We start from the raw sequence: 26831 nt of genomic DNA, 5'->3' as shown, positions 1-26831 counted from the left end.
TGGAATCAACAAAGGTTTATTTCTTGCTCACGGTACAGATCCATCGAGGGTCAGCAGGGCTCTCTGCTCCACACTGTCCTCGGTCTGGGACCCAGGCTGATGGAGCCTCCGCCGTCTGGGACGTCATCATGGGAAGGAAAGAGAGAGAGAATGGTAAATCATGCACTGACTTTTAAGGAACCCCACCTAGGAGTGAGACGCCTCGCTTCTCTGCACGTTTCGTTGGCCAAGGCAGTCTTGCGCCACCCCTCGCTCAGAATGCCCGGAACGAGCGCCATCCTACCGCCTGCCCAGGAGGAAAACTGGAGAGTCTGTGAACAGCCTCCTCTGAAGGGTAGCTCTCAGGGTTGCCGGGAGTCTGAGTCTGGAAAAGATGTGTGCTAGTTGGGTTGCGTTGTTGGGTCCCACATGGCCACTCCTTTGGGTGGCACTGAAGGTGAAATTCAAACTACATAGGAGGGAATTTAAGTCACAGACCCCCAAATCCAGCGGTAGGTCTGTTTGCCTTCAGGCAAAGCTTAATCCAGGGGTTCACCGTCTCTAACGTCTGTTCGCTTTCCATCTCCCAGCTCCGTTCCCTTCCTCGTGGGCTCTATTCTCGGGTTTCATGGCACCAGGGTGCAAGTCCAATGGGAAAAGAGAGCTTGTGCCTCGCTTCCATTTTAGTATTTAATCCTAGGCCTCAATCTCATTGGACCACACCGGCTCATGGGCACACAGCTGAACCAGTCACTGTATCCCGGGGGATGGAATGTTTGGAATGACCCACATCCTATGGCCAGCCCGGGAACGAGACTCGGATTCACTTCATCAGAATTGTATGGACCGAGGAGGGGGGGGTGGGGTGGTTCTTGAGGAAAACTCAGGATGCTGGGCTAGAATGGGTGTTCCAAGACATAAACAAATGAAACAATACGCGCCCACTGCAGGATGTGGAGATGCCCCCACCCGGTGGTTTTCCAAATGTTTTGTAGACGTGCTTCACGCACTGCCTATGAAGGCTGGGATGGGGTTCCTGCCCTCTGTTCATTTCCCTTTCAATCCAAGCAATTGTGCTTTATTTGCTATAGACATTAGGATTCCACCTAAAACTGTGTTTAGAGCCAAAATAAGAGGGCTTCTGCTTCAAAGCGGGGGAGGAGAGGAGATGAAACATCACTGCTTTTTGATCCCACCTCCTCATTTTAGAAGAGATGGAGATTCAGAAAGATTAGATTTCTCCTCATGTCTCATTGGCCAGAACTAGTCACGTGGGCACCTAGCCGCGAGGGATGCTGGGAAAGTAAGCATCTAGGAAAGGGGAATGAGATGACATGACCGCAACCGGCCTAGTCATAAATAGCACATCCCCTAAGGCGGGGCACATTGCCACCCCCAAGCAAAGTTGGGGTTCCTTCAGGAAAAAAGAAGGAAGGAAATGGCCCTCAAGGAGCTGTCAGCTATGGAGGCATGAGCCTGATCTCACTGACAATTCCTTAAGGCTACAGCTGACCCTCGTGCCTCTGTTTATTCCTTCACTGATCTATGAAATTTGCCTGCAATGGTGTCCTTCATTTCCCCCCCCAAATCCTACGAGATAATGAATCATACATTGACTTTTAAAGTGTCCACCCAAGGGCACCCGGCTGGCTCAGCCAGTAGGGTGTGTGGGGCTCTGGATCTCAGGGTAGTGAGTTCGAGCCACACATTGGGAATAGACTTGACTTTACAAAAGCAATAGGAGCATCTAGGTGGCTCAATTGGTTAAGCGACTGACTCTTGGTTTCGGCTCAGGTCGTGATCTCACAGTTCGTGAGTTCGAGCCCCACATCGGGCTCTCACTGACAGCACAGAGCCTGCTTAGGATTCTCTCTCTCTCCCTCTCCCTCCCTGTCTCTCTCTCTCTCTCAACATAAATAAATAAACTTTTAAAAAAATTAACAAATTAGAAATAAATAGTGTCCACCTGCAATGGACTTATCACTGATTGCGTCCCTTTTACAGATGGACAAACTGACCTGTAGAAATGAATTTCATACTCAAGGTCACACAGCTAGTATATTTTGCTGACCCTTACCATATGCCTTGAGCACAGAGAGAGCCAGAGTGCTGAGGGAGGGGAGAGCTTCAAGCACAGACCTTTTTCTACATAGGGATTGACTATAGAAAGGTGGGGACAGAGTGAGGATGTGGGCACGCCAGGCAGAAGGAACAGCATGTGCAAAGGGCCAGTGGCCAAACAGGGCATAGAAATGGAAAACAGTTTTACAGGTTTAGAGTATAAAGTCTGAAGGAGCGTCGTACTTAGGAGTTTGAGCCTCGTGTGAGGCCCATAGAGAGCCACTAAATATTTTAGGTGGGGAATTATATCATCCCATATGCAATCTATCTTCAGTGGGGGAAAATCAACTAACTGCAGGACCAGGACGAGAGCCGGGGGGCCTTTGGGAGGTGGCAGTGATCAGTGGCCTGGACCACAGCGCTGGTGGCAGAAATGAAGGGAAGTAGAGATTCAAGGAAACAACCGGAGATGTGGAATCCCAAATCTGAATCCAGGTTTGCTAACTGGAGGTGACAATTTGGAGAAGTTGGGAAAAAGCTGAGGCTGCGTCACCGCTTTCTAGATGGTGGTGCCATTTACGCGGGTGGGGCAGGTGGGAGGTAAACACAGAGGACTGGAACCCAGGCGGCCTGGTTCCCAGGCGCGCGTTCTTAATCACGACGTGCTCCGGACTCAGGACTGGGCCAGGGGCCTTCAGGGAACCCTGATCAAAGTGAGGAAACCTCTCTCACTGGATACGGGGACGCTGGACTTCCCAAGCCGTCACGCAGCCAGCTCTGGGCCCTGCCTCAGAGACACCAGGTGCCTTCCACCCAAGGTAAGGCACCTGAGCCCTCAGGCTGGCCTCAGAACAGATTACCAGGGGGTCTGATATATAGAGATCCTGATGGAACTCTGGTGTGCACTTTATTGCTTTCTCGGTCTGTATTCCCAGCATCTCACTTGCCCGCTCATAACCTGAAGCCCATAACCCTGAAGCTAAGCCTCTGCGCCCCGTACAGTATTGTATGGAAAGGGTACGAGGATAAATGATTTAAACACTTGACAAATTCATCTTAAAACCTCTGTTGAAGAACAAATGGCCCCAAATAGCTACGTCAGATGGTTTCAAAAAAGGAAAAACCCAGAGTCGGGACCGTCCTAAGACACACTGCAAAGCCATAGTAAGACCAAGGGTACAGTACTTGCTTAAGACAAATAGACCACGAGGGGCGCCTGGGTGGCTCAGTCGGTTAAGCGGCCGACTTCGGCTCAGGTCATGACCTCGCGGTCCGTGAGTTCGAGCCCCACGTCGGGCTCTGGGCTGACCGCTCGGAGCCTGGAGCCCGTTTCGGATTCTGTGTCTCCCTCTCTCTCTGGCCCTCCCCCGTTCATGCTCCGTCTCTGTCTCAAAAATAAATACACGTTAAAAAAAAAAATAAAAAAAAAAAGACAAATAGACCATGAGAGACTAGACCCACTCCGTGTTTACGGAAGCATACGTGCAAGATGAAAAGCCAGCTCAAAGCTCACAGAAGTGTGGGCTTTCTGGAATCATGTTGTTTCCATTTCGACAGACTGGGACTGCGTAGGTGACTCACGAACATATCGGTCTCATAGGCAGTGCTAGAATGAGTGACTTCCTGGGGCGCCGGGGTGGCGCAGTCGGTTAGGCGTCCGACTTCACCCAGGTCACGATCTCGCGGTCCGTGAGTTCGAGCCCCGCGTCGGGCTCTGGGCTGATGGCTCAGAGCCTGGAGCCTGTTTCCGATTCTGTGTCTCCCTCTCTCTCTGCCCCTCCCCCGTTCATGCTCTGTCTCTCTCTGTCCCAAAAATAAATAAACGTTGAAAAAAAAAAATTTTAGAATGAGTGACTTCCTGAAACACCCTGCAGACAGGCTCCCACTTATTCCAGCCGGACTCCTTCCGGGACACAGATACCATCATCATTACTTTACTGTGGGGCAACTCAGGCTCTGAGAAGTTAAGACCTTTGCCCAAGGTCACACAGCTAGGGCGTGGCAGAGGTGGGAGGCCAACCCAGCCTTCTCTAAGCCCAGAGCCAATATGCTCTGCTGTCTCTTCCTCAGCAACAGCCTCACGTGGAGAGACAGCAGTATGGGCTGGAGCCACTGAGAGAGCCCAGAAGCTTCTAGAAGCCCTGGAGCTCAATCTCTGAAGCATGAGTGGATTTCGGCAGGTGACCGGGATGGATTGTTCTGAGCCAAAGAAACCAGCCCAGGAAAAGGGCTTGGGGGAAGTGAGGGTTCATTTAGCCAGTGGGACCACGGCACAGGGTACTCGTGATGGGTCTTGGGAGACGGAGCCCACACAGAAGAGAGGGTTCAGACTGATGAAGAGTCCCAAATGACAGAGAGGAGATGAGACTTTTGAAGTCGCTCTCCTGCTCTACAACCTTCTGTAGCTCCCCTGGCTACGGTGTCTTGGCTAAGAAGGGAAGAGTATGCAGATGTGGGGAAAGACTGGAGACAGAGAGACCTACTAGACGTCGCAGTCCAGGAGGGAGAGCACACGGTGTGCAGGGGAACGAGAAAGGAAGAGCGTGCATTTTGGGACAGGATTTTGTGTGAAGTCCCCTACCCCCCCCCCCGACTGGCATCCTGCTACCCTCATCAAATTAAGGGTCACTGCTTCCCTGCAGCAGCAGACAACATTTCAAGTTTAGCGATGAGCAGGTGTCTTCTTGTACCCACAGAAGTGAGCCGTGGATAGCCGGGAAAACATCTACTGCCTAAAGCAGCAAAAAAGCAGCCAACAATTCCCTCCCGGTTCCATCTCCACTCCCCCCCCCTCCGTTTCCATCTCCACTCCCTCCTGGTTCCACCTAGCCACGGAAAATAAGGGTCAGGCACTCCTGGGGGCTCGTAATCGCACTTTGACACCTGCTCAGGCAAATAAACCTTTCAGTGCCTTAGTGTCTTCATCTGTAAAATGGGGATAATAATAGTACCCATTCCATAGGTTTGATGAGGCTCCCCCGAGATCACGTATGTAAAACCTTTAGCATAATAACTGGCGTACACTAGGAGCTCAGTAAGGTAGCTATTATTGTTGATAACACAATAATTGTTTAGGGAATGTGTTAGCCTCTCAACCATGTGATTAGCGGCTTTCAGCAAAAGAGTTGGTGTCAAAATCTCAAACATCATGTATTTTATAGCCCTTGCCCTGCAAGGTAGGGGCACAGGGCCTTACGACTTAAAAAAAAAAAAAAAAAAATGTCAGAAGATGAAACGCATTCCATTCCATTCCATTCAAGAAGCTATGAGTTGTCATTCTTCCTGCCGTGGAGATTGCTAATTATAAATGGATGGGGAGATAGATGGACAGAGAGTGAATCACGAAAGCTAAATATGCTTTCTCTCTTTGAAGTACTGATTGCTATAAAAAAAAAAAAAAAGGAAGGGGGGCGCCTGGGCGGCGCAGTCGGTTGGGCGTCCGACTTCAGCCAGGTCACGATCTCGCGGTCCGATCTCGCGGTCCGTGAGTTCGAGCCCCGCGTCAGGCTCTGGGCTGATGGCTCAGAGCCTGGAGCCCGTTTCCGATTCTGTGTCTCCCTCTCTCTCTGCCCCTCCCCCGTTCATGCTCTGTCTCTCTCTGTCCCAAAAATAAATAAACGTTGAAAAAAAAAATTTAAAAAAAAAAAAAAGGAAGGAAGTTTACAGAGAGAAAAAAATAAAAAAATAAAAATAAATAAAAGAAGGAAAGAAAGAAAGAAAGAAAGAAAGAAAGAAAGAAAGAAAGAAAATGGAAGGAAAACCGGTTCCCCCTCCGCAAGCCTCTGCTTGTGTGACAGAGGTCCAGTGTCACCTCTAGGAGTTTTTCATTACTCAGCGGTTTTTGGAATGAGTGATTGATGTAATTAAGGTTATTGGTAAAGAAAGACTCAGTTACCAAAGACGAGATGAGTCAGCAGAAAGTTTAAGTAATGAAATAATGTTCCGAGGAGCGATTCTTAAAATAAGGTGGTTTTTTTTTTTTTTTCTTTTTCCTGCTTAACTCTAGACGTCTTAACCATTGCTGGGCAGCAAAAAGAGGGGAAGCAGTTAAGCCGTGGGAAAACCACACCCCGCGATTTTAGAAATTCCCAGGTGGAGTCGCTTGCCATTAAAAGACACCATATTTATTGAGTAGTGTGAGGTGAAGGTTACGTTCATGGAGCGTCAACCATGTGCTTCGGTGAGCTTGGCTCACATGATCTCATTTAACCGTCGCCTCTGAGGTAGATCTGTTGTTATCCCTGTTTTCGAGGCGACGGCACTGAATTTCAGAGAGGTTCAGGACATTTCACAGGGCTGCACAGCAGGCAAACGGCACGGAAGGCGACGGAGGCCAGGCAGGCTGGCCCCGGAGCCCACCCGTTCAATCACCACCGCGCCTCCTGAGCCTCGCTGTGTAGATTTCTCAGCCGTTTAATCCGGCTCGCCGACACGCTCACGGTAACGGAGCGCCGCCGGGATCTGAACTCACATCTGTCTGGCCCCAGAGCTGTTTCCAAATTCCCACGTGTGTGGGAAAGTGCAAACCAGCGCGTGGGCATGGGATCCACTCATCTGTTTTCATTTCCACTAACATGGAATACTCTGGACACACGAGGCTTTAGGCTCTAGGTGGGTGCTATAAAGGGGACTGGGGCCGGGGCAGGGGAGGTGGGATCATATGTGATAGTCCCTGCAACAGATGATGAAGGCTCAGACCAGAGCAGTAGACAGGAGGCGGTTGAATGAGATCCCCTGGAACGATCTATTGGACCTGGGGAGGGAGGGCATAAGAGGAAAGAGAGGTGTGTTGGGTAAGTCCTTCCAAGGAGGGAAGGGGAGAGGGGAGGGTCGACCCGGTGAGCAAGCTGTGCTGAGGGTCCTCCCCCCACACCGGGAGAAAAAGGGGGAGGGGCAAAATGTGGTGGGGAGCCTCGCCTTTGAGTGACAGTACAGCGAGGTCCCAACAGTCCCCCGCTTAGCAGCAGTACACGGGGTTACCGTGTGTCACCGTGGGTGGCTTCAGGAAAGAGGACAGTGGGATGGGAGCCTCCCACTTGAGAGCAGCTGGAGAAAAAGGGCACGTTGGGACGGCTAGGGGCAGGAACCTGTCAAAGAGGGGCAGCATCTACCCCCCTCAAGTCCACCGACCCCCACAACTTTGTTCAAAGCTGGAGGGCCCGGCCCCCTCTTCTTTCCCTGAAGAAGGAAAGAAAGTCCAGAGTCTTTGGTGGTATGGGGGGGTATAGTGGGTTGTTGGCCTTGGCCATTCACCCCCCCCCCCCAAAAAGAGTGACCCACGCTCAAGAGAAAAGGGGCTTAGGCCTTGCAGTTCCGGTGGCTTAGAAGGAAACAGTTCAGCAGGTTTGCAAACATCCTCCAGGTTTTGGTCTCGCCTCCTCCAAAGCAGGTGTAGAGATGTGGATGGCAGCCCAAGGGATTTATTAAGAAAGGAGCACGGGGAGGGAGAGGGGGGAGAGGGGGGAGCAGGGTGGGCACGGGGAGGTAGCCATCCCTGGTTCTGTCACCAACCAGCTTCGTGAGCTCGAGCACGCTGAACAAGTCAGGGCCTCCATTCTATAAAATGAACACTTAGGGGGCGCCTGGGTGGCGCAGTCGGTTGAGCGTCCGACTTCAGCCAGGTCACGATCTCGCGGTCCGCGAGTTCGAGCCCCGCGTCGGGCTCTGGGCTGATGGCTCAGAGCCTGGAGCCTGTTTCCGATTCTGTGTCTCCCTCTCTCTCTGCCCCTCCCCCGTTCATGCTCTGTCTCTCTCTGTCCCCAAAATAAATAAACGTTGAAAAAATAAAATAAAATAAAATAAAATGAACACTTAGAATTTTCCAAAGGGCGGTAAGCCCATCTCTGGGGCCACACGAAATGACGTTAGTTAGGGCGACGCGACGCTCGTGTGGCCCACATCACTTTGAAGGCAGCCCGCAAAGGAGTCGCGTGGGGTTGGGGGAGCCCCTGGGAGCAGCCCGAGAGCCTGAGAGATGCTGGTCACCTTCAAAGCCCAGGGACCAAGGACTTCATTGAATGAATTCGCTTTTTATAATTGTCTTCTGTCGATGGCAAATGATACTTGTTTTTCCATTACAGCGGCGGTATAAATATTCCTCTCAAAATAAGTCAGTGGAGACAGAACCCAAAGGAAGTTATTACATTCATAGTAGCTGCAAGTGTCAGAGGTTATGACAAGGACTGGAGGGTGGGAGCACCGAGGGTTTTGAGGAGCACTGGGCAAAAGCAAGGGCTCATTCCTTGCAGACCCAAGTCCTGTGGAGCCTTCTCAGACATCCCTTCCACCTGGTCTAGGACCTGTCAAGTGTTTACCAGATTAGAAGGGAAAATTAAAAAGGAAAAAGAAAGGAAGGGGGAAAAAAATCTGGAGAGAAAAACAACTCCACCGACCAAAATAAACCAGGCCAATGATCTTTCTACCACACTCTTCAGGAGAGCAGAGAGGTGGTGTTTATTCTAAATGAACCCTTTTCTCCAAGTTGCCACTAATCCACGCTTTTATGTGATCCAGGAAAATCGGTCCTCGACGGCCAATGAACGTCTTTGCACGTATGAGTATTTGGAGAAAGAGTCACCTATTACCACAGGGCTGGGATTTAGATGGTGGATACAAATAGAGAGCAAACAAAACTAGCAAACAAACAAAAAAAAACCTCGTGGTTTGGGATCTAAAAAAAAAGTCTCAGAAATGACAACTATGTGGTAAGTCTGATGTCAAACCGAGTTAGCTGGGAAGGTGTCTAGGATGCTATGGAACTGTGAGGGTATTTGGAATCTAGGGCTAACAGATGTCTCACTCTGCTTGAAAGATGGCAAGACGCTGTTCGTAGGGGCCTGTGGGTTCCCTTGGGGACAAAGCCACTGGTAGTTTTAAAGACAAAGAAAAAAAATGCCCCAGCTGACGACCATATATCTACTACAAGGAATCAAGAAAAGAATTGAAAACAAACAAACAAACAAACAAGAGGCAGTCAAGCTGAGACATAAGGAAAGAGAGAAGGAAGGAAGGAATTCAAAAATGAACGCGCGAAAGATCCACGAGATTCAGGGCCTTGCCCCCCACTCAAAAATCTCTATTTGATAGAAGCTGGTCTGTAAACCTATGGGCACGGGAACATACGTTTTTGCTTGAATTATTTGGATAAGGGTGGGCGGGCAGAGTCACTTCCAACAGAGGAAACGAACAAATCTTTTCAGATAGCGATTATTTAGGGAAGAAAACCTTCCTCGGTGGTGGTGGGGGGGGGGGGGGCAGCAGTCTTAGGTCCTCCTTGTCGTTGAGTGTCTAGGAGAGAGAGCACATGCCTAGCTTCTCCCTCATCCTTACTTCACACAGGGAGTCCTGAAGAGGCAGCCGTCCTCCAGCAGCATCGGAGGAGGGCTAAGATGTTTCCCGGCCCAGCCTAAAAATATCTCCCTTGACAGCCTGTCACGGTGTCTGAGATTGCACCATTATAAATTCATTCCTCTCTGTTAAGGCATTTTGTTTCCAGTTCTCTGTTAAAATACAGATATCCCAGAGAACTTAGCTCCGGCGAGGCACCGACAGAACACCGCCTACATGTGAAACGACCAGGATTTCCAGCTCGGTGCTGCCTGGAAACTCACCTTGTGAGCTTGGGCGAGTTGTTTTCACTCTCCGAACCTCAGTGTCTCCACTGATTAAAAAAAAAAAAAAAAAAAAAAAAAGACAGAAATAAAAGGGGAGAGGTGGTGGCCAGAGAACTCGGAAGTGTCTGCTTTCTGGAAGGAGGGTCTGTCCATTTTAGGATTTGCCCTCGACTCTGCACTTTGCCACTGTCCCCTAGAGCCGTTCTTTTGGGTCAAAACGCTTGGAAGTCAGGTCGAATAGTGTCCACTTTCCCCCTCTCTCTAAAAAAAAAAAAAAAAAAATTCCTGTTCCTCTCTTGTATACGACGTCTCAGCAAATGGCATCCCCAAGCTTCTGGGGGCTCAGGCCCAAATCTCTGGAGGCATCCAGAACTCCCTTCTGCTCACCACCCCTCGCCTTCAGTCCATCAGCAAAGCCTGTTGACTCTACTTACAAAAAATAGCCTAAACCTGATCACTTCTCCCCACTTCTCTGGCTACCAACATGGTCCATGACAGTGCTACCTCCCCTTGGATTCTCCAGCAGCCCCCTCGCTGGACCTTGCTTCTAACCCAAAGATCTCACCAGGACCAATAAAGCCCCATATAACCTGAACCCGGCTTTGCCTGGGCTTCATCATCTCCCACAAAGATCTCCTGGCTGTGGCTCAGGCCTGTTCCTGCCTCAGGATCTTTGCACTTGCTATATCCCTTCTGCCTAGAAATCCCACCCCCCCTCCAATATCGCCATGGCCTATGCCCCAACCTCTTTCCGTGTCTGCTCAAGCATGCCTTGCAAAGGAGGCTTCCCAGACTGCCCTCGCTAGGAGAGCACACTCTCTTCTGTGTCCTCCCCTTACTTAATTTTTCTGCTAATGCTCATCACCGGGACACTGTCAGAAGCCAGCATCACAGGCATTTGTTCACTTCCTGTCTCCCCCTCCAGGGTCTACGCTCCAGGACGGCAGGGGCTTTGTTTTGTTCACAGCTGCATCATCAGCCCCTGGAACGGGACATCTGGAATATTGTAGGTGCTCAATTAGCATCCATCGGAGGAAGGGAACAGAATAGTTGAAGCAGAACTACACTGACCTGGAGGCTAACCTAAGCATTCCACTGAAGAGGTCGATGCCAAGGTCTCTCCTGCACTATTTCCCCAGGGCAGGATGTCCTGGGGAACCAAAGGCAGAGCGGACTCTGGGGGGGGGGGGGGGAGGGGTGACATACTGAAGGACATCTATGTGCCACTCACTAGAATCCTCACAAAACCAGGGGTGATGCAGGCCTCCTTTGACGGATGAGGCCACTGAGGTTCAGAGAGGTTATCTGATCTAAGACATGCAACTTAGTAAGTTGCAGGGTAGTACTGAGCCACTAAGGCCCAAGCACCCAACCAGGAAGCTGCAACAGCCTACCCCTCCAACCCCACGATGCCTGGGACTCCCTGGTCACACTCTTCCTAGCTATTAAGAGCCTGAGGCTGGAGAAGCCGACGACACCCTCTCTGGGCCTGCATCCACAGGAGCCGGGCCTCCCCCGAAGGCCTGAGAAGCCCGCTGGGGACGATGGTGGCAAGACTGGAGTCGCCTGGAATGCAGGCTTGGCCAGCAGAAAGCAGCTAAGGTCAAGGAGGGCGCCCAGGGCCAGGGCCAGGCGCCCGGGGAAACCCTTGCAGCGCTGAGCGCCCCCCTCCACCACCTGCGCCCCGAGGCCGAACCCCAGCTGTGTCGAGCGCCGCCGCCAGGCCGCCAGTGCGGACGCGAGCTCTCCAGCCCTTGTTTGATGAGCAGCGGCCAATAAATTCATTAATCATCATTTTATGCCTCATCAAACCCCCTCCAAGCCCCTCCATGGGAGTTACACAAATTAGCCCCTGAAAAGACAGTAATTTCAGTATAGCGAGGTAAGTGCTTTCTGATGGGCTCCGCGCACAGAGCCCTCCTGACAAGCCAATCCATCAGCGCGTCGGGGATGGGGCGCGGCCGGGCCGCCCAGCCTCACCCGGCCCAGCCCCGGCCAGCCTCCCCTGCTTCGGCCTCCCAGCCCTGCCCAGCCTCGCCTCCGGGGACTACCTGGCGAAGGTCTCCGACTAGGGCGCCCCTTTCCCTGGCTCCTTTACAACCATGCACCGCAGGCTGGGGCGTCCGGCCTCCAGTCCTCAGCCACCTCGATCTCCTCCCCAGCCCTTCTGAACAGAAGAGAAATTTGGCGGAGGGAAAAAATCCCAGGCCCCAAATTGGGTAACGAACCAAGGATGGCTGAGGAGGATGCGCTGGCGCTGAAGTTCCGAACTCCAGCCCCGGGGAGGGGAGAGCCAAACGGCCCTTTCCCCCCCCACCCGCCCCCCGCCCCCCCAATGTCTAGATGTCGGGGTCCCGTGACCCCTTGAAATTATTGAAGGGCTGTGGGTATTGCGTGCGCACGTTATTGGCGGGCGGGGGTAATCCATGGCTCCAATCCATTCCTGACGATTCTGAAAGAAATTCCAGGCTCCAAAAGAGAGCCATCTGGGAACAGAAAAGGGGGTCCTTCTGTATAAAGGGCGGCTCCGCCGGACCCTGGTGGCGGGGGTGGGGGTGGGGCGCGCCTAGCCTTTCGCGTGGCCCTGGCGTCTTTCTCTCCGAAACCGCCTCCTGGAGTGAAAGATAACGCCAGGGGAGGAGAGCAAGAAAGGATTTTCTATCGAGTGGGCCGGGCCGGTTTGACTCCAGCACGGAGAGGAGGGTAAGAGAGGAGAGGGGAAAGAGCCGGAGAAAATTGTGGCGAGGAGTGGGGTGTTTGGAAACGCGAAGCCAGCGCCGCGCCTTCTCACTTTCTGATCCTGGAGCACAGAAGGTCCCACGGGCGCCCTGCCCGGCGGGCAGGGCCCGTGGAAAGGAGGTCGACGAGGAGCCGCAGGCCAAGCGGAGCCTACCGGCCGCCGCACTATGACCGTGGAGAGCTGCAGCGCCGAGCTCCTTCATGAGCTTCCCCTCCGCGGCGCTGCATGCCTCGGAAAATAAGTTAGCAAACGGGGAGCCGTTTATCTCTTTTATCTTGGGGCCTGATCCAATTAAATAAGTGCACATTTACATTTGCATCCATCAGGCGGGAGCGCTGAGAGCCCGGGGTTTGCTCGGAGCAAATAAAAGCAGCTTTCACTGGGAAAAGTGGCGTCTGGGCGCGCTGGGCTCGTCCGGGCGCGGGAAACGAGCGCAGCCCGGAGGGCGGCCTTGGGGACCCGGAGCTGGGGCCTGCGGCCGACAGGAGGCCAGAGACCCGCTCAAGGTCCGAAGGGGTCGGCCTGGGCAGGGGGTGCAGCCAGAGCTCCAACCCCTCCCCAGAGGCGATCCTCCGTTAGGCCACAACCTGGGCCCCGCCTCGGGCCCTGGACTCAAGTCGCATTTAAACGAAAACGAAAAGGAGACCAACTCTGGCCTGGTCCCGGCGGGTGACCTGCGGAGTAGGTCTAGGGACGGTCCCGCAGCTTTGGCCAGTTTGGAAGGCGGGCAGGTGGCAAGGTCTCACTCAGGCCCGATTTTCCTATTCGGTGGCCGAAGTGAAAAGGGATTCCAAGAGCCAGGCCGAGGACGCGCCTCCGCTTTCCCCCAAGATCTCTGCACCAGGATGAGACCAGTCAATACCACCGGTTAGCGCTTCTGGAGGGGCGACAGGGGACGCCTTGCTTGGCCACGCCGACCTCATTAAAGATGCTTTCGAAATAGGAGGGTTTTGAGAATGCGAAGGTAGTTTTGTTTTTCCTTTTCGTATGGATGTCCAACCCCCAGGTCAAAGGGCAGAAACGGTTTTGGGGGGGGGTGCGGTTGCGGGGTAGACCCCAGGTATGCCAAAACGCAGGTGAAACAAAACCGCGTGGGGTGCAGAGCCCCGACGTGGAAAGGCCCGCAGAAGCGGAAGGGCGCACCTGAAGCGGAGCGGGGACACTGGCTCACTGCCTGGGCCGCGCACTGCTGCGGCACCCCCCCGCCCCCACCCGCACACTTGTTTCAGCCGTGGGCATATTTCTCAATTGCCTGCTGCCTGGTTTCCGGGACTGTGCCCAAACCGTGGCGGGCATCTGGAGGGTTAAAAGTGTTCTGGTTGCGGGCCCTGCTCTCCAGATCTCCAATGCTAACTGGGTCGTGGGACCCGCGCCGCAGAGAGTGGAGTGGAGGAACAGTTTCAGTTTGACCCGCTTGGGGTTCAGAGCTAAGACCCTGCTGGGGGTGGGGGGCACAGCCGGGTCTTGCTTAACTCCTCCTCTCTGTGAACCTTGTGGCGCCCGGGGACCAGTAGGCGGCGCCCTTCCTAAACTGCATCCGCGTCCGGCTCCCTCTCGGGAGCGCAATCACATTCCTTTCACTTTGGGCGCTTTGCAGAGCGCTCTTCCTTGCCTCTGCCGGCGTTGGCAGCTAGTTGTGGGGGACAAGTGGGCTGGGAGGCACGGCCGGTTCTGAAAATGCACGTACGACCCTCCCCTCAACCCTCCAGGCTCCAAGAGTTGCGCACCCCTCGCAGAAGGACAGGCCCCGAAAAGCTTACAAACTAGAAGGCCTCGACGCAGGCCCTACACCCAGGCCAGGGAACAACATTTCGGGCCCTAGCACCCCCAGCCGAGGAGCAGGAAGGGAAGCAAGAAGGTCCCCTTTCTGCGGTCTCTCCTCAGGATGCGCTTATGCGCCCTCCGGGATTGACTGGGCTGTTGTCTCTTCCACCCCCAAGTCCCATGAATTGATTTGGCCCCCAGAGAGGGGTAAGGAAAGGGACCCAGCTCGTTCCGGTTTGGCGCTGCTTCAGGGGGCTGACTGCCTAGACCCCACGCGGTGATCCCGCTGCCCTCGCTGCCTGGGGTTCAGCCCTCCTAGTCCCTAAGTGCCAAGCTAAACGCTCCTCGAGGGGGCCAGAACCAGCGCAGTCCCGCGCAGGTGGCAAACGCCCGCGCGGCCCCAGCGCCCAGGTGTCTTTGGTGCGGCCTCGCGCAACTTCCGCGCCCCAGTCCAAGCCTGCGAACAAACCTCGACCCCACTGCAACGCCGGAAATTCCCCCCTCGCCCCAGCGCCTCCAAGACCCTGTGCCTTTGAGACGGCCAAGCGGGGGCTCGAGGAGGCACTTGGGACAGTAAAGACACGAAATCACTTCGGGGATTAAGCGCGGGAGACAGCTCCTAAATACCTAAACCTCGGACTGCCGGGCAGGCTCCCCCACCCTGGAAAGTCTCCGGACACCAGAAAAACCACTGGCCACGAAACCCAGCTGTGCAAGGAGAAAACCCCAGACTTTCATTGGAGGCTTGTATTCAAGATGAAGGGCGCAAAGACACCCGTGGACCCTGCAGAGGCCAAGGGCAGGAGGGATACGGACCGGGGGCAGCGACTCGGGCACCAGCCTTCCAGCCCCTGGTGGCTTCGCTCCCCGGCCGGGAGGCTCCTCGCACCGCCCCCTCGTTGGGGAGAAACGCCGCGGGCTCCACGGTGCGCGGTTCCCGTTCCCAGGCAGCCCCGCGGGCATTCGGCTCCCAGCCCCGAGCCTCCGCGATCAGACTTGGGAGGCCCGCGCCGCGCCATTTGCATATTCCCGGGAACACAAGGAGGCCTGTAATTTTCTTTTTAAAATCGTTGGGCATGGTTTAGGGCCAGCGCTTCCAAAACCCCGCAGAGTTGATGTCGTCCTTAAACTCTCTCTTAAGAGAAGGGGACTGGCCTATTCTTCTGACTTTTTTAGAAGACAAGGTGGCTCCTGGGGCTGCATATTCAACAGGGGGGAAAAGCTGATTGTGAACCGGGCTGTCGGCGGGGTGGGTGGAGGGGGCTGGGGAGCAGGGGGGCGGGGGTGGCGGTCGTGGGGCTAGTCATCTCTGGAATTCGATTGTTTAAAAAAATCATTTATAATTAAAGGGACAAAATAAAATACGATCGTCTCATGCATATTTAATCATTCACACTTCCAGCTTTGAAACCACTTTCCCTGCGTGAATCTTCTCACTAATTTAAACTCTTAAGTCGACCGCTGTTTGCAAAAACATCTGGACAAGGCAGTTTTCAAACTTGTTTTAAATTCGAATAAGCTAATGGAGCCCCGTCACAGGTTAAAAACAAAACAAAACAAAACAAAAAAACATAGCAAAAGTTAAAACTCTGGTGAAAGTTTGGGGTGTGTTAAAAAAAAACAACAATCAGGGTTCAAGTAATCTTGAGCAGAAATGCAAATATGTGCATTCTGATTTAGCCTAATTAAACCGGTGTTATGTGCAAACACATTCTCTCTACACTCAGGCTTGGGCTTAATAGAGCAAATTAATTCCCCTCGCTGGAGTATGTTTTTGCTATAAACCCTCCCCTCCCCCGACCACCGAAAATTTCCCACGAAGTAAAAACACGTCCGCGGTTCCAACTCTCCCGCGCAAAACGGAGACCATAACACCGACAGTGTTGGCGGGCCTCGGGCACAGGGCGATGGCTCTTCTTCATTTGGGATTGAGACTCATCCTGATGTTTCATTTTGAGATGAAATATGCGGGATTCAAAGGAGAAAATAAAACCTCAGAAATACTTTTGTAGCTACTCGGACTCTTGAATCAGCGACAGGAAAAGTGCTAACGCGACAAGCCCGATCGAGTCCACAACAGCCTCATTATCTAGGCAAGTGTCCTCGAACTTTTGAAGGCCACTCGTCCAAAAAGGGGGCTCGTGCGGGAGCGGGGGAGGGGGGGGGGAGTAGGGACGCCCTCCGGGCCCTTCGGGGCTCCCCTCACTGCCCCCAAGCGACTGCGGTGCTCCCTCCCCCACTCCGCCCACTCTCTTCCAGTCTCCGACTCTGCAAAGTGCAGGCTTGTAATTCAGGACAAGTGTGACACCTACCTGTGAAAGGGGGGAACCGTCCCCTAGACGGTCCCGCGGCCCCAGCCTCGCTGCTGCGCGGGGATCTACGGGGCCGCCTCCCACCCGCACGGGCGCGGCTGGAACACTTACTAATTTAATCAAATCCGAGGAAGAGATCAATGCCCAGTCTTGAAGGGGTAGGGAAAAGAGTGACTTGGGAAAGCCTTCTCCTTGGCATCCCCTTACGCTCCCCTCCCGCCATTAGCCCATAGCACCTTTGAAATAGTAATAAGGGCTAAATCCGGCATAAAATCGAACTCATTAGCAAAGTTCACCAGCTGATTGCTTTGCATAAAACACGACACTGATTGGAAGTAATTAGGTTAAGCGACGGACCTCGGATGGTGCGTGTCTCTAGCAGGCTTTGCGATCCTTTCTCCCTTCTGGGCACACACTTGGGTCGCTCTCCTCCTTCCTCCAGGGTCCAATCTCCCCCAAACCGCCCGCATCAGAGATCCAAATCTGCATTCCCCTCAGGGCCAGGGTCCCCGGGGCTTGCCGCCTAATTACGGTTTCCCCCCTGGCACGCCGAAGTTCTATGGAACCTTTCATTGCCCACTTGGGGGGTGGGGGGGGGAAAGTTGCAGTCTCCACCTTTTGTCCAAGGCGATGGACAGTTTATTGAGGCTTCTAAAAAGTAATGAGTGGCTCTGATTATGTTAAAATCTCTTTTAATTAAATATTTTGCATTTTACAAAGGCGGCTGCAGTTTCTTTTACTTTTTAAATCTAAGAGTATAACCTGTTTCCTTTCTGTAATAATACTTTAGCTCATATCCAGAAAAATCAATAGGTGTAAAAAATTAAATTAAACTTGTATTTTTAAACTATGAAACAGTTTCGGGGGAAACACAAATGTATATATTTATATTACAAAAAAAAAACATTAAATGCCTGTACAGGTGTCTTAATTTCATAATTTACTTCAAAGATATTGAATTATCAATTTAAATACAAAAATGCTACATTAAATATACAGAATAAGATTTAATACAAATCCTTTTTAAATTTTTCTTTTCGGTTGGTTAAGACATTTTTGTGTGTGGAGATGTTTACATTTTTATGTTACCCATCTCCGAGAACTATAAACTTTTTAATAGGAGGGGTAGTTTTGTTTCTCTCTCTTGGTGATGGAAAAAAATAACTGCCAAGGCCATGTTTCTTAATAAATTAGGAAAGTCCGGGACCGACGCAGCCCGCGTTAAATGTCGGACATACCTTTCTTCAATTCATAGGGAGAGTCTTTGCACAGATCTAGCTGGGACTGGCTCCGCAACATTTTCGGGTCTTTAGCCAAAGCGTCCGCTCGGTTCAACACGGTCTGGTTTAATCCATTGAAATGCGAGCCCGGACCGGTTGTGGGGCCGGGCCCTGGCCCTGGGTGGCCGTGAAGGTGTCCGAAGGAGCCATAGTTCGTGTAGCCGGGATAGAAGGGCGCCGTGTAGTAGAGAGGCCGGGACAGCACCGTCCCGCCTGGAAAGGGACACTGCGCCGAGGGGGAGCGCGATGGCGCCGGGGCCGGCGACGCGCGGCTGCCTCCTAAGGCTTGCCCCGCTACCGGCCCGGGGCACGGTGGGCATGGGGAGGCTTCGCTTCCGCCGCCCCCGTCCTTGACCTTGTCCGAGGATGTGGCGATCTCTGCCAGAGACCACAGTTTGGGCTTGGCGAGCACCGCCTGCGGCGGCGGCGGTGGCGGAGAGTGTATGACCGAGGGCCCGCCGGGACCGGGGGGCAGCTCTCCCGCGGCCGGGTGCGGGCCCGGAGCCGGCGCGCCCGAGGGGTAGTGAGGGGCCGGGTCCTCCGCCAGCCGCGCTGCCGCTGGCCCGGCCGGGGAGGGCCCGCCGGCGCGGGGGGGCCCAGGCAGGGCGTCGAGACGGCCCTCGGATGGCGGCTCCTTAAAATCCGAGTCGCTGAGGCTGCCCTCAGTCTCCTTGCCGGCGGGGGTGGGCGGCCCCTGCAGCCGCTCGCAGCCCGAAGCCGCCTTCTGCTCCGCTCCTCCTGCGGGAGAAACCCCAGGCCGTCAAGGGGCGCGGAGGCCCAGCGGCGGGGTCCAGGTCCCCGGCCGCAAAGCTAGAGAGACCCTTGCCCCCCACCTCCAGCCCCCCCACCCCCACCCCCACTTTCCTCCTTCCTCCAGCTCAGCACATCCTTCCCCGCGTCCACCAACCTGCTTCGGGGCCCTCGGAGTCTCCCTTGTCCTCCGGCTTCTGGGGCTCATCCTCGTCGTTCTTCTCCAGATCAATGTTCTCCTCCTCCTCCTCGTCCTCGCTGCGGTTCCGCGGCGTCCACGTCATCTTGTTCTCCTTCTTGAGGCGCCGGCGCGCGTTGGCGAACCAGGTGGACACCTGGGTGAGGGTCATCTTGGTGATGATGGCCAGCATGATCTTCTCGCCCTTGGTGGGGTAGGGGTTCTTGCGGTGCTCGTTCAGCCAGGCCTTGAGCGTGGCGGTGGCGTCTCGCGTGGCGTTCTTCCGGTACGCGGGGTCCCCGTACGGGTACGAGCCCAGCGGCGCCGCGTATGGGTGGTACCCCAAGGAGCCTGCCATGCCCGGTGTGTGATCGTAGGGAGAGCCCTGCGAGGAACAGGCGGGGAGAAGGTGAGAGTGGGCCTTGGTTCCCAGTACCACCTAGAGGACCGAAGCACACTCTCCCTGCGCCCAGGGGTCCGCGAGCTGCGAGGCCCGAACTCCGGGCTTTCCCTGGGGTAGGGCTGCCGGGCTCAGACCCAGGGGCAACTTCTCCTCCTCGGAAGGCAGCGGGGGCGCCAACTCCTGACTCCGGTCCTTAGGGAGCCCTTGAAGCCGTCCTGGCCTCAGTGGCACCCTGTAGGCCCCCGTCTGCCGGGGCAAGTCCGCCCCCCAGGCGCAGAGCCGGCCGCCGCGGCCAGGCCCTCCACCCAGAGGCCTGGGCAGCAGTGGCGACTCCCCACTTCGTGCCCGGGTGGCTGCGCGTTAGGCGCAGAGAGGGAGAGCACGGGAAGTCAGGGCATTTTTACCCCCACAGAGAAAGGCAAACGAAAAGCCAAGCCTTGACCCGCACTCCCACCCCTCCGAAAATGTTACCCCAAACCGAAGCCACGGCGCTTTTCCAGAAAGTGCACCCGGCCGAAAAATCCCGGATGCACCGCAGCTCGGCCGACTTTTCAGAAATTTAATACCTCCAAATCGGATTGCGAAGATAGGATTACGGATTTGCAACATTTTGGAGGACTAATTAAAGGCGAGGCCAAACACATTTACATAGACTTAGCACGCTTCTGCTCAGATTTCTGGTCCATTTCTTTTGAACTACTTTTCCAAAACGGCAAAACCAAAAACACAGAATGAAATAAAATGTGCAGGACGGCCTGGAGCTCACGTTTGAACCAAATGCTGCTCTTTAATTGCAGCGACCTCTCCCCCGAAAAACCCTCGTCGCCAGCTCAGCGACCCAAGCAGGAGGCGGCTCTGCTCTCCGAGCAACTCCTGAGCCGGAGGCCCGGGCGAAGCCGACCGAGACAGTCTCTCCCAAGTTTGCAGGGGCCGCGAAGCTTGGCGGGGGCGGTCCGCGGTGGCGCCGAGGCCCGTGTCCCCCGCAGCCCCCGCCCGCCCCGCGCGGCCCCAGCTGCCCTTGCCCGCCGCGGCTCCCGCTCACTCACCACGTACGAAGAGAAGGCGGCGGCGGCTGCTGCCGCGGGGTCGGCACCGTACTGGAGGTGCGAGTTGTAGCCCGGCGAGGGCGCCGTGAAGGCGGTGGAGCCGGCGTAGGGCGAGAACGCGGAGCCCGACGACGAGCGGCCGAGCTCATCCGTGCGGGGCCCCGAGATGACGCTGGTGCTGTACGCCGGGCACGAGTAGAGCGCCAGCGAGGCGGACGGCTGGTACAAGTAGCCCTGCGGGTAGGACATGGCCACACACGGGCATGGGGCGCGCCGCGCCGCGGCCGCCAACGAGCCGGGCGGCGCCCTGCGAGGGCGAGCGGGCGGGCACCTGGCCTCCGGCTGCCCCCGGCTGCCGCTTCTCGGGCCCCGGCTCCCGGGCTCCGGCCCGCGGCGCCTCCTCGCTGGCTTCCCGCGCGCCTCCGGCTGCGACTGCCGAGCCCGCTCCTCTGCGCGCCTCGCTCGCCCCGGCTGGGTTTCCCCCCCGCCCTCCCTTGCTGCTTTCTCTTTTTCCCCCTCGCTCTTTGCACTGGGGGGCTCTGCTTTTGGCTTCGCAAAGGTCCTGCCAAGATGCTAAGTTGGAAATTGAGGATTCTGACGCCTTGTGCGCGCCTGAAGCTCCTCCTTCCCGGGGTGTAGTCGGTGGGAGGACTGGCAGGAACCTCTGGGCGGCCGCAGCCAACCCGGCCGCCAGGCGCGCCTCGCCCTCTCCCTCTTCCTCCCCGGCTCCCTCTCCCGCTCGCTGGCGCTCCCCTCGCCCCTCCCTCGCGCCCGCCTCTCCACCGCGGCCCTCCTCTCCCCCCTCCTCTTTTTCTCCCCCCTCTTCTCCCGGGTCTCTCTCCCTCTCTCTCTCTCTCTTTCTCAGACTCTCGAGCGCCGGCCCCAGGATGACAATCACATCCCAGGCGCGCCGATCTCTTCCAACTTTCCTTCCCTGCTAAGTCGGGGTGGAGTGGCAGTTCCGACACAAGGCGGGCCCCGGTGGGCCAGTCCGGCCGCCCCGAAGCACAAAAGGCGACCAGGCGGCGGAAGGCGAGCCGGCGAACGCTTTGCTCTGTGCTTGCCACAGTAAGCCGCGAAGTTAGCGGATTTCTTGTTCGCCAAGAAGCTGGGTTCCGAGGCGGATCGCCGCCTACTCTCCCCTGGCTTCTCCCCCCAGCCAGGGAACCAGAGAGCGAGTTTGGAGACCTGAAATGGAGGTCCCCGGGAGAGACGGAGGGATGCCCGCGTCCAGGGCGCAGGGAGTGCGAGATGATTGTCCCTTTCCGCCAGCAGCAGCAGGTGGGCGAGAGACAGGCCTTGGACATCTGCACGTCTCCGGCCCGGCCTCCCTAACACCAACTAACTCCCTGCCAAACGGCGAGGGAAGGGGGAGGCGGGACGACGGGGGTAGCCTTTCTCTACAGCAGAGGTAGTGGGCAAGAGCTGCCAGACGGAGAAGCAGCTATACCGGAGTCGGTCTCCGGACCCCACTACACCCCTTCCCGCCCCCGGCCATGAATGGCCGCCTCTTTCTCCCGGCTTTCCATCCGCAGCTCCCCCTGCCAGGCCGGTGGTGGTGGTGGACTGTGCGGGTCCCCTTACTCTTAGCACGCACTTTAGCACCCGCCCACGCTCCATTGTAAACGCTCCGCATTGCCCAACCCAACCCCTGTTTGTTCAGCGAGGCGCTGGCAAGACAAACACACACAACTGAGTCACAGGCAGAATTCTTGCCCACGACGGGCCACACAGAATACAAAACAGACCCCCTGCCTGTCTCTCCACCCCGCGCCGCCACAAGCCACAGACGCACTCGAACTCTGGGACAGACAGGGGCGCTGGTGAACCAAAACAGGGGCAGGCACAGTGTTGGGCACCCCACTGGAACTCAGTATATCAGGGACTTCGTGGCCTTTTATAAAATTGGGCCACACGCAATCCGAAGCACAACAACACAGCTTCCCGCTATGACTTTCACAAGTAGGATACACTTTATTTCCGGAGCTTCAGTCCCCGCACACTAACCCACTCTGTACCCTCGGACACACTTGGAGGCTGGACTTCACGCACGCGCGCTAACTCCTCCCCTCCGTCAGGTCTCCCCCTGGCTCCGCCCCTCAAGTGGACATTCGGCGAATCTCTCGGTCAGCCCCGCCCAATCCCTCCATGCCTCCATCCCTAATTGGACGCTGGCCTCTATTGGCTCCTCCCCTCGGCGACGCCGTCCCGCTTCCCTCCGAGTCACAGCGCCGAGGGGGTGGGGTTGGGCGGGGCGTCGGCTCCCTATTGTCATGGAGACGAGAAGCCGACGGCGGCGGAGGCGGGCGCAGCCGGGCTCGGTTGCCTGCGAGCCGGCTGAGACTGAGGCCGAGCGGCCGGGCCCGCTCGATCGGGAGGGAGCGCGCAGCTGGCCAGTGGTGGCTTTGCGGGCAGGCAAGGGAGCTGTCCTCTCGGGCTCCAACTAGGCCGGGTGGTCGCGGGGAGCGTCCCCGCCCCGCTCCCTTCGCTCCCGCCTCTCGCGGCTCTGGTGCTCCTTAGCGCCCGCCCCCGGCTCCGCCCGCCGCCGCCGCCGCCGCCGCCGCCGCCGCCGCCGCCGCAGCCCCTCGCGCTAACTAACGGTCGGTAGCGGCCCGCGCGCGCCGCCCGCCGGGGGCTCGCGCCAGCCACGAGGGAGCGTCCGCGGCCCGCGCGCCCGCGCGGCGGAGGCGAGGTGAGTCCCGGGTCCTCCATCCCGCCGAGTGCCCGCCCCCGGTCGCGGCCGGGACTCCTGCCCCTCGAGCGGCGTCCGCGTCCCTTCGTGGACCGGATGGACGCGGCGGCGCCCCGCGCGCCGCCGGGCCCCCGGCGGGCATGGGCCGGGTGAGTGTCGGGCTGGCCTCTCCTGAGGTCACGGTCCGCGGGCGGGCGCGCGTGGGCGTATCCCCTTCACCCACGCGCGGCCCCTTCACCCTTCTCGGCTCTCGTCCAGGATGCCGTTTTCTGAAATGGAGCCGTGGAGGTTTGTGCCACCGAGAATCGGAGTCTGTCACACAGACAACCTCATTACATCATTCTGCCACTCTGGGCTGCTAGGCTATCCGCCCCCCCACCCCCACCCCCCTTTCCTTTTACTGTCTTGTTTTTGGTGTCAAGGACTGGAGAGAATCCTGAAAGATTTTGAAGCATTTGGAATTTATGGTTCTGTTGCTGTGGTTGTCACCTCCGCTCTGCGTCAAATTTAAGACTCATTTCTTTAAGGATGTCTCTATTTTCTGCTTTATTTGCACATTGATGGCTCTGCTGCTCGGCTGACCACAGCCGCCTGGCCCTGCGTCTCAGACTTGTGTTAATACGTGAAATGGAAGAACTGATCATTAGCAGGCAGATGGGATTCAGATAGCATCTGGCGGGTGTTCTTGGAGTTCATGTGAAAGTTTTCACGTTTTTGCTGACAAACACGAGGTTTTTACCTTTTGATCTTGGTCGTGGTGACGGTTAAGGTCCCCTCTCCCTTCCCTTTCTTCTCCCGTTTGGGAACCTGCTTACTCGTTAGCTATAGTTTCACTAGTCTCTGGTCACTGAAGCTTTCTCCCCCAGCAGAGGTGGGAGCTATCTCCCTCTTATTTCAGATGACCAAGATGACTCTTTTTCTTACGGGGCGGGGCGTGGGGGATTACTCTTGCGTTTGTACCTTTCCTGAACATTTAACTCACACTAGGGGTAGATATGCCCTGATTGTTTTTTGACGTAGGACTTAAAAGAAATTCTGCTCTTAAGCCTCCCTAAAGGTTTATTGGTTTGTCGTGTCCGCACGGATCCAGTTATGCCTCACTCTTAACATTTAAAGCTTTTAAAATAAGATCCACAATTGTATTGCTAAGACATGGCCACAGACCTTGTTTTTCGAGTTTCGGCTCTACAGTTGTCGTTGTGCAAATCAAGTGCAAAAGAGGTTATTCCTGTTTATTTGGTGTAATAGCTGTTTACAGTTAAAACTTTAAAGACTCCTAAAAGTAGGTCTGCTGTATTTTAAAGATCTCATCATTCTTGTGGGGGAGAGACACAACACCGGCACCAGGAAAGGCAACAGATTGCTTCTGTCATATCGCTTTGCTGTTTTGGAGTGTACTTAAAGGATTATGATTGATAAGGCTGTCTTGCCAGTGAATGTTGACACAGGTGTGCATCGTTATCTTCATTAAGATCCTGAGAACACGTTGTCTATAAAATGGTGACATAAGAAGGGCGGCATGTTTTGGTACAGTTTTGCTTTGGGAGAATTTAATTGCACTTGAAACCTGTCTTTGAGCTTCCAGATTTTGTGAGCACTTTGGCAACAGAAGTTTCAGAGAGAAAGGGTAGGTTCGTGTATATGCTCTGGCATGTGGCAATGCTACTTGTGGCTTTTTGGCCAGTGCCTTTGTCAGCTTTCTTTGTGCTTCATCTTTGTGGAGTGATGGTTACTAATTTAGAAAGAAAAGCATAAATGGGACAGCCTCGTATGAAGCACACATTTATTAGTGGGCAGAATCAATCTATAGATGGAGGCACGCTTAATGTGCAGAATCAAGAATCTAATTGAATTGTAAATATATGAGAAATTCATGCCACTTTATGTTTGGGGAAAACCGTCTCCTAGAATGTTTTAATGGTGTAAAAGAGTTTCTCTCTTCATATTGTCAAGTACTTACCTTAGTTGTTTATGGAATGCCTTTTTTTTTTTTTTTAATTTCCAGAAATAGAAAAAAAAAAAAAAAACAAACAACTGTTTTGTTTCTTCCAAAATGTTGTCTGCAAATTCGAATTATGAGCCAGTGGAAATAGTGCATTTAGCCTCTTATTAGCTTAAGGATCTGAACCATAACCTGGGTGACCACTAAAATAATATTACTCTCCTTTACTTCCAATTTCTGAATGCAAAAACACTAGCAAGACGGATGCTGCTGATTATATTACCCTTGGCTTACCCAGCACCTAATACCCTTTAACATAAGTATTGCATTAAGATCCCCGCCCCCCCCCCCCCTTTGTAGCTCATGATTTCCTGGAAGCTGGCTGTCCATCAGTGTGTATGTAAGATGTGTGAGTGTTTTTCTTTAATATTCAAACTCAATGTGGAAAGAGGCAAGGACAGTGGAGGAGGCCAGAGGCATATGATCGGAGAAGCCAGGTGGAGTCACAGCTCCTTCGTGACTCCAAGGATAATTAGCTGGCTAGAATTACATGGTAAACTAAAATCAGAGAAAGGCTTATTTAGATGTGTTTGCTAGAACTAAAACAAGAGCATTAATTTTGACATAATTGCTTTCCTCATTCCCCAAGTCTCCCCCTGAAGATTTTTGTTCTGGCAGCTCAGATCAGCATCCCTGTGCTGTTATCTGTGTATTCTTTTCAAATTTTATATGCTGTATTAAAAGAAATCAAGTGCAATCGTGAACTAATTGCCTATTGTCTGTTGTAATGAACAACACCAAATACGTGTTCACATATTTTTGCATTATAGAAACCTTAGGAAAAATGTCAGTTGATAGCATGCAAGTAAATGCAATCATGTAGTCGTAAGTGAATTAAATTAAACGTGGCCTTTAAAAATAGAAATACGAATCAACTCTGAGATAGCACGGCCTTTTTTGTGGTGTTAATAGCTCACTATCTGTGTGTATTTCCCTACAATTTCTGCATTTTATTGGCTCCTTTATTTCTAACACCTTTTTGGTATATCATTAGCTGTTTTGTAGAGAATAATTATGCTTCAAAGAGGCCACCGACGTACCTCCAAGAAGACGTACGATCCCGGAATTGTTTTTTTCTTGTTCAGTAATGACTGTGGTTTGCTGTCACAACACAATTCTGAAGTGTGATACTTCTAACTTATTTCCACATAAATGTGCAGAATTTTTATAGCTAGAGTATACCTAAGCACCAGTTTAGCTTGGCAAATTAACTTAGATGCTTCAAAATTGAAAACCAGTATATTCTAATGTAGTTTGAGTTTAAATCTTTATTAGTAAGGATGCACTTAACATTTGTTCAGGAGAAGGAAATGTAATTTTCTCCTGCAGTTGTCATTTACGTAATTCATTTTTTCCAGCCTTTTCTCGGGCTAATGATATTCCACACCTTGATACAGCCTTTATTTGTTTATTTGGCATAATATGGAGTGATACCTTGGAGGAAATTAGATTAGGTATTCATACCTAATATCCCCAAAGTATTTAACTAGCCTGCTGTGTTTCCTTAAACAGAATCATTTCCGTTTTTGTGTGCAGGTTATAAGTATGATGCTTCCCTAATACATTCGGATGTTTTCAGCCAAGTTGACTTCTGAACTATGGGTTTCCTCCAAATGTTGGCTGAATTTTTTCCTTACATATCCCCAAGCTCATCTGCAAGTGAATGTCTGCAACACAGTGTGTGCGTGAAGTAAACCCAAAATAGTCTCCGTGTTGGTTTTACCAAAGTATTTATATTGGTAATAGGAACTAAGTCAGAATACAAAGAATGTCACTTGAGGCCTTTGACTATTAAAATTTTACTAAATGCATTAAACATTCAGTAAAATAGAAAAATGTTTGGTTCGTGGAAATACACTGAGTAATTTATTTTTAATGATGTCATTGGATGGGGAAATTTATAAACTCGGTGCTTTTCTTGAAAGTCAAGACTGGGCTTCTATTTGATAGAAATGGAATCGTTATTTAAAGGAAATGATCTGTTTATGCCAAATTAGAGTTTTTTGATTAT

At 53.7% G+C, this 26831-nt stretch overlaps 1 protein-coding gene and 1 long non-coding RNA gene across 4 annotated transcripts in view; one reads left to right on the top strand and one right to left on the bottom strand.

The window, feature by feature from the left end:
- IRX5 (iroquois homeobox 5) lies at window positions 1-20837 on the bottom strand. Of its 2 annotated transcripts, XM_045442783.1 has the most exons (4): window positions 20127-20837; window positions 18657-19062; window positions 17708-18487; window positions 1-115 (listed from the first exon to the last, which is right to left on the bottom strand). In XM_045442783.1, the coding sequence occupies exons 1-4, from the start codon at window positions 20373-20375 to the stop codon at window positions 51-53; spliced, it is 1500 nt and encodes a 499-aa protein (XP_045298739.1). In that variant the 5' UTR covers window positions 20376-20837; the 3' UTR covers window positions 1-50. The 2 variants fall into 2 exon arrangements, with proteins under 2 accessions (XP_045298739.1, XP_045298740.1); XM_045442784.1 differs by lacking the exon at window positions 1-115 and having other exon boundaries at window positions 17145-18487; window positions 20127-20834.
- Window positions 20838-22406: 1569 nt separating this feature from the next.
- The window catches only part of LOC123579164, a 10598-nt gene continuing 6173 nt past the window's right edge, over window positions 22407-26831 (top strand). Inside the window, exon 1 of one of the 2 annotated variants that reach the window (XR_006702660.1) lies at window positions 22407-22818. This is a non-coding gene — a long non-coding RNA (uncharacterized LOC123579164). Of the gene's footprint in view, window positions 22819-22973; window positions 23107-26831 lie in introns of those variants that run through there. The other variant, XR_006702661.1, reaches the window with a different exon arrangement.

Source organism: Leopardus geoffroyi, chromosome E2 (assembly GCF_018350155.1).
Source record: "Leopardus geoffroyi isolate Oge1 chromosome E2, O.geoffroyi_Oge1_pat1.0, whole genome shotgun sequence".
Classification (NCBI taxonomy): domain Eukaryota; kingdom Metazoa; phylum Chordata; class Mammalia; order Carnivora; family Felidae; genus Leopardus; species Leopardus geoffroyi.
This window is presented reverse-complemented; position numbering and strand designations above follow the sequence as displayed.

Excerpts from the sequence above, each read along its gene's own strand:
- IRX5 (XM_045442783.1), bottom strand. The coding sequence starts at position 20,375 with ATGTCCTACCCGCAGGGCTACTTGTACCAGCCGTCCGCCTCGCTGGCG. Across the intron at positions 19,063-20,126 it reads CCGCCTTCTCTTCGTACGTG|GGCTCTCCCTACGATCACAC; the intron begins GTGAGTGAGCGG and ends TGTTCCTCGCAG. Across the intron at positions 116-17,707 it reads TCCCTATGAATTGAAGAAAG|ACGGCGGAGGCTCCATCAGC; the intron begins GTATGTCCGACA and ends ATGACGTCCCAG.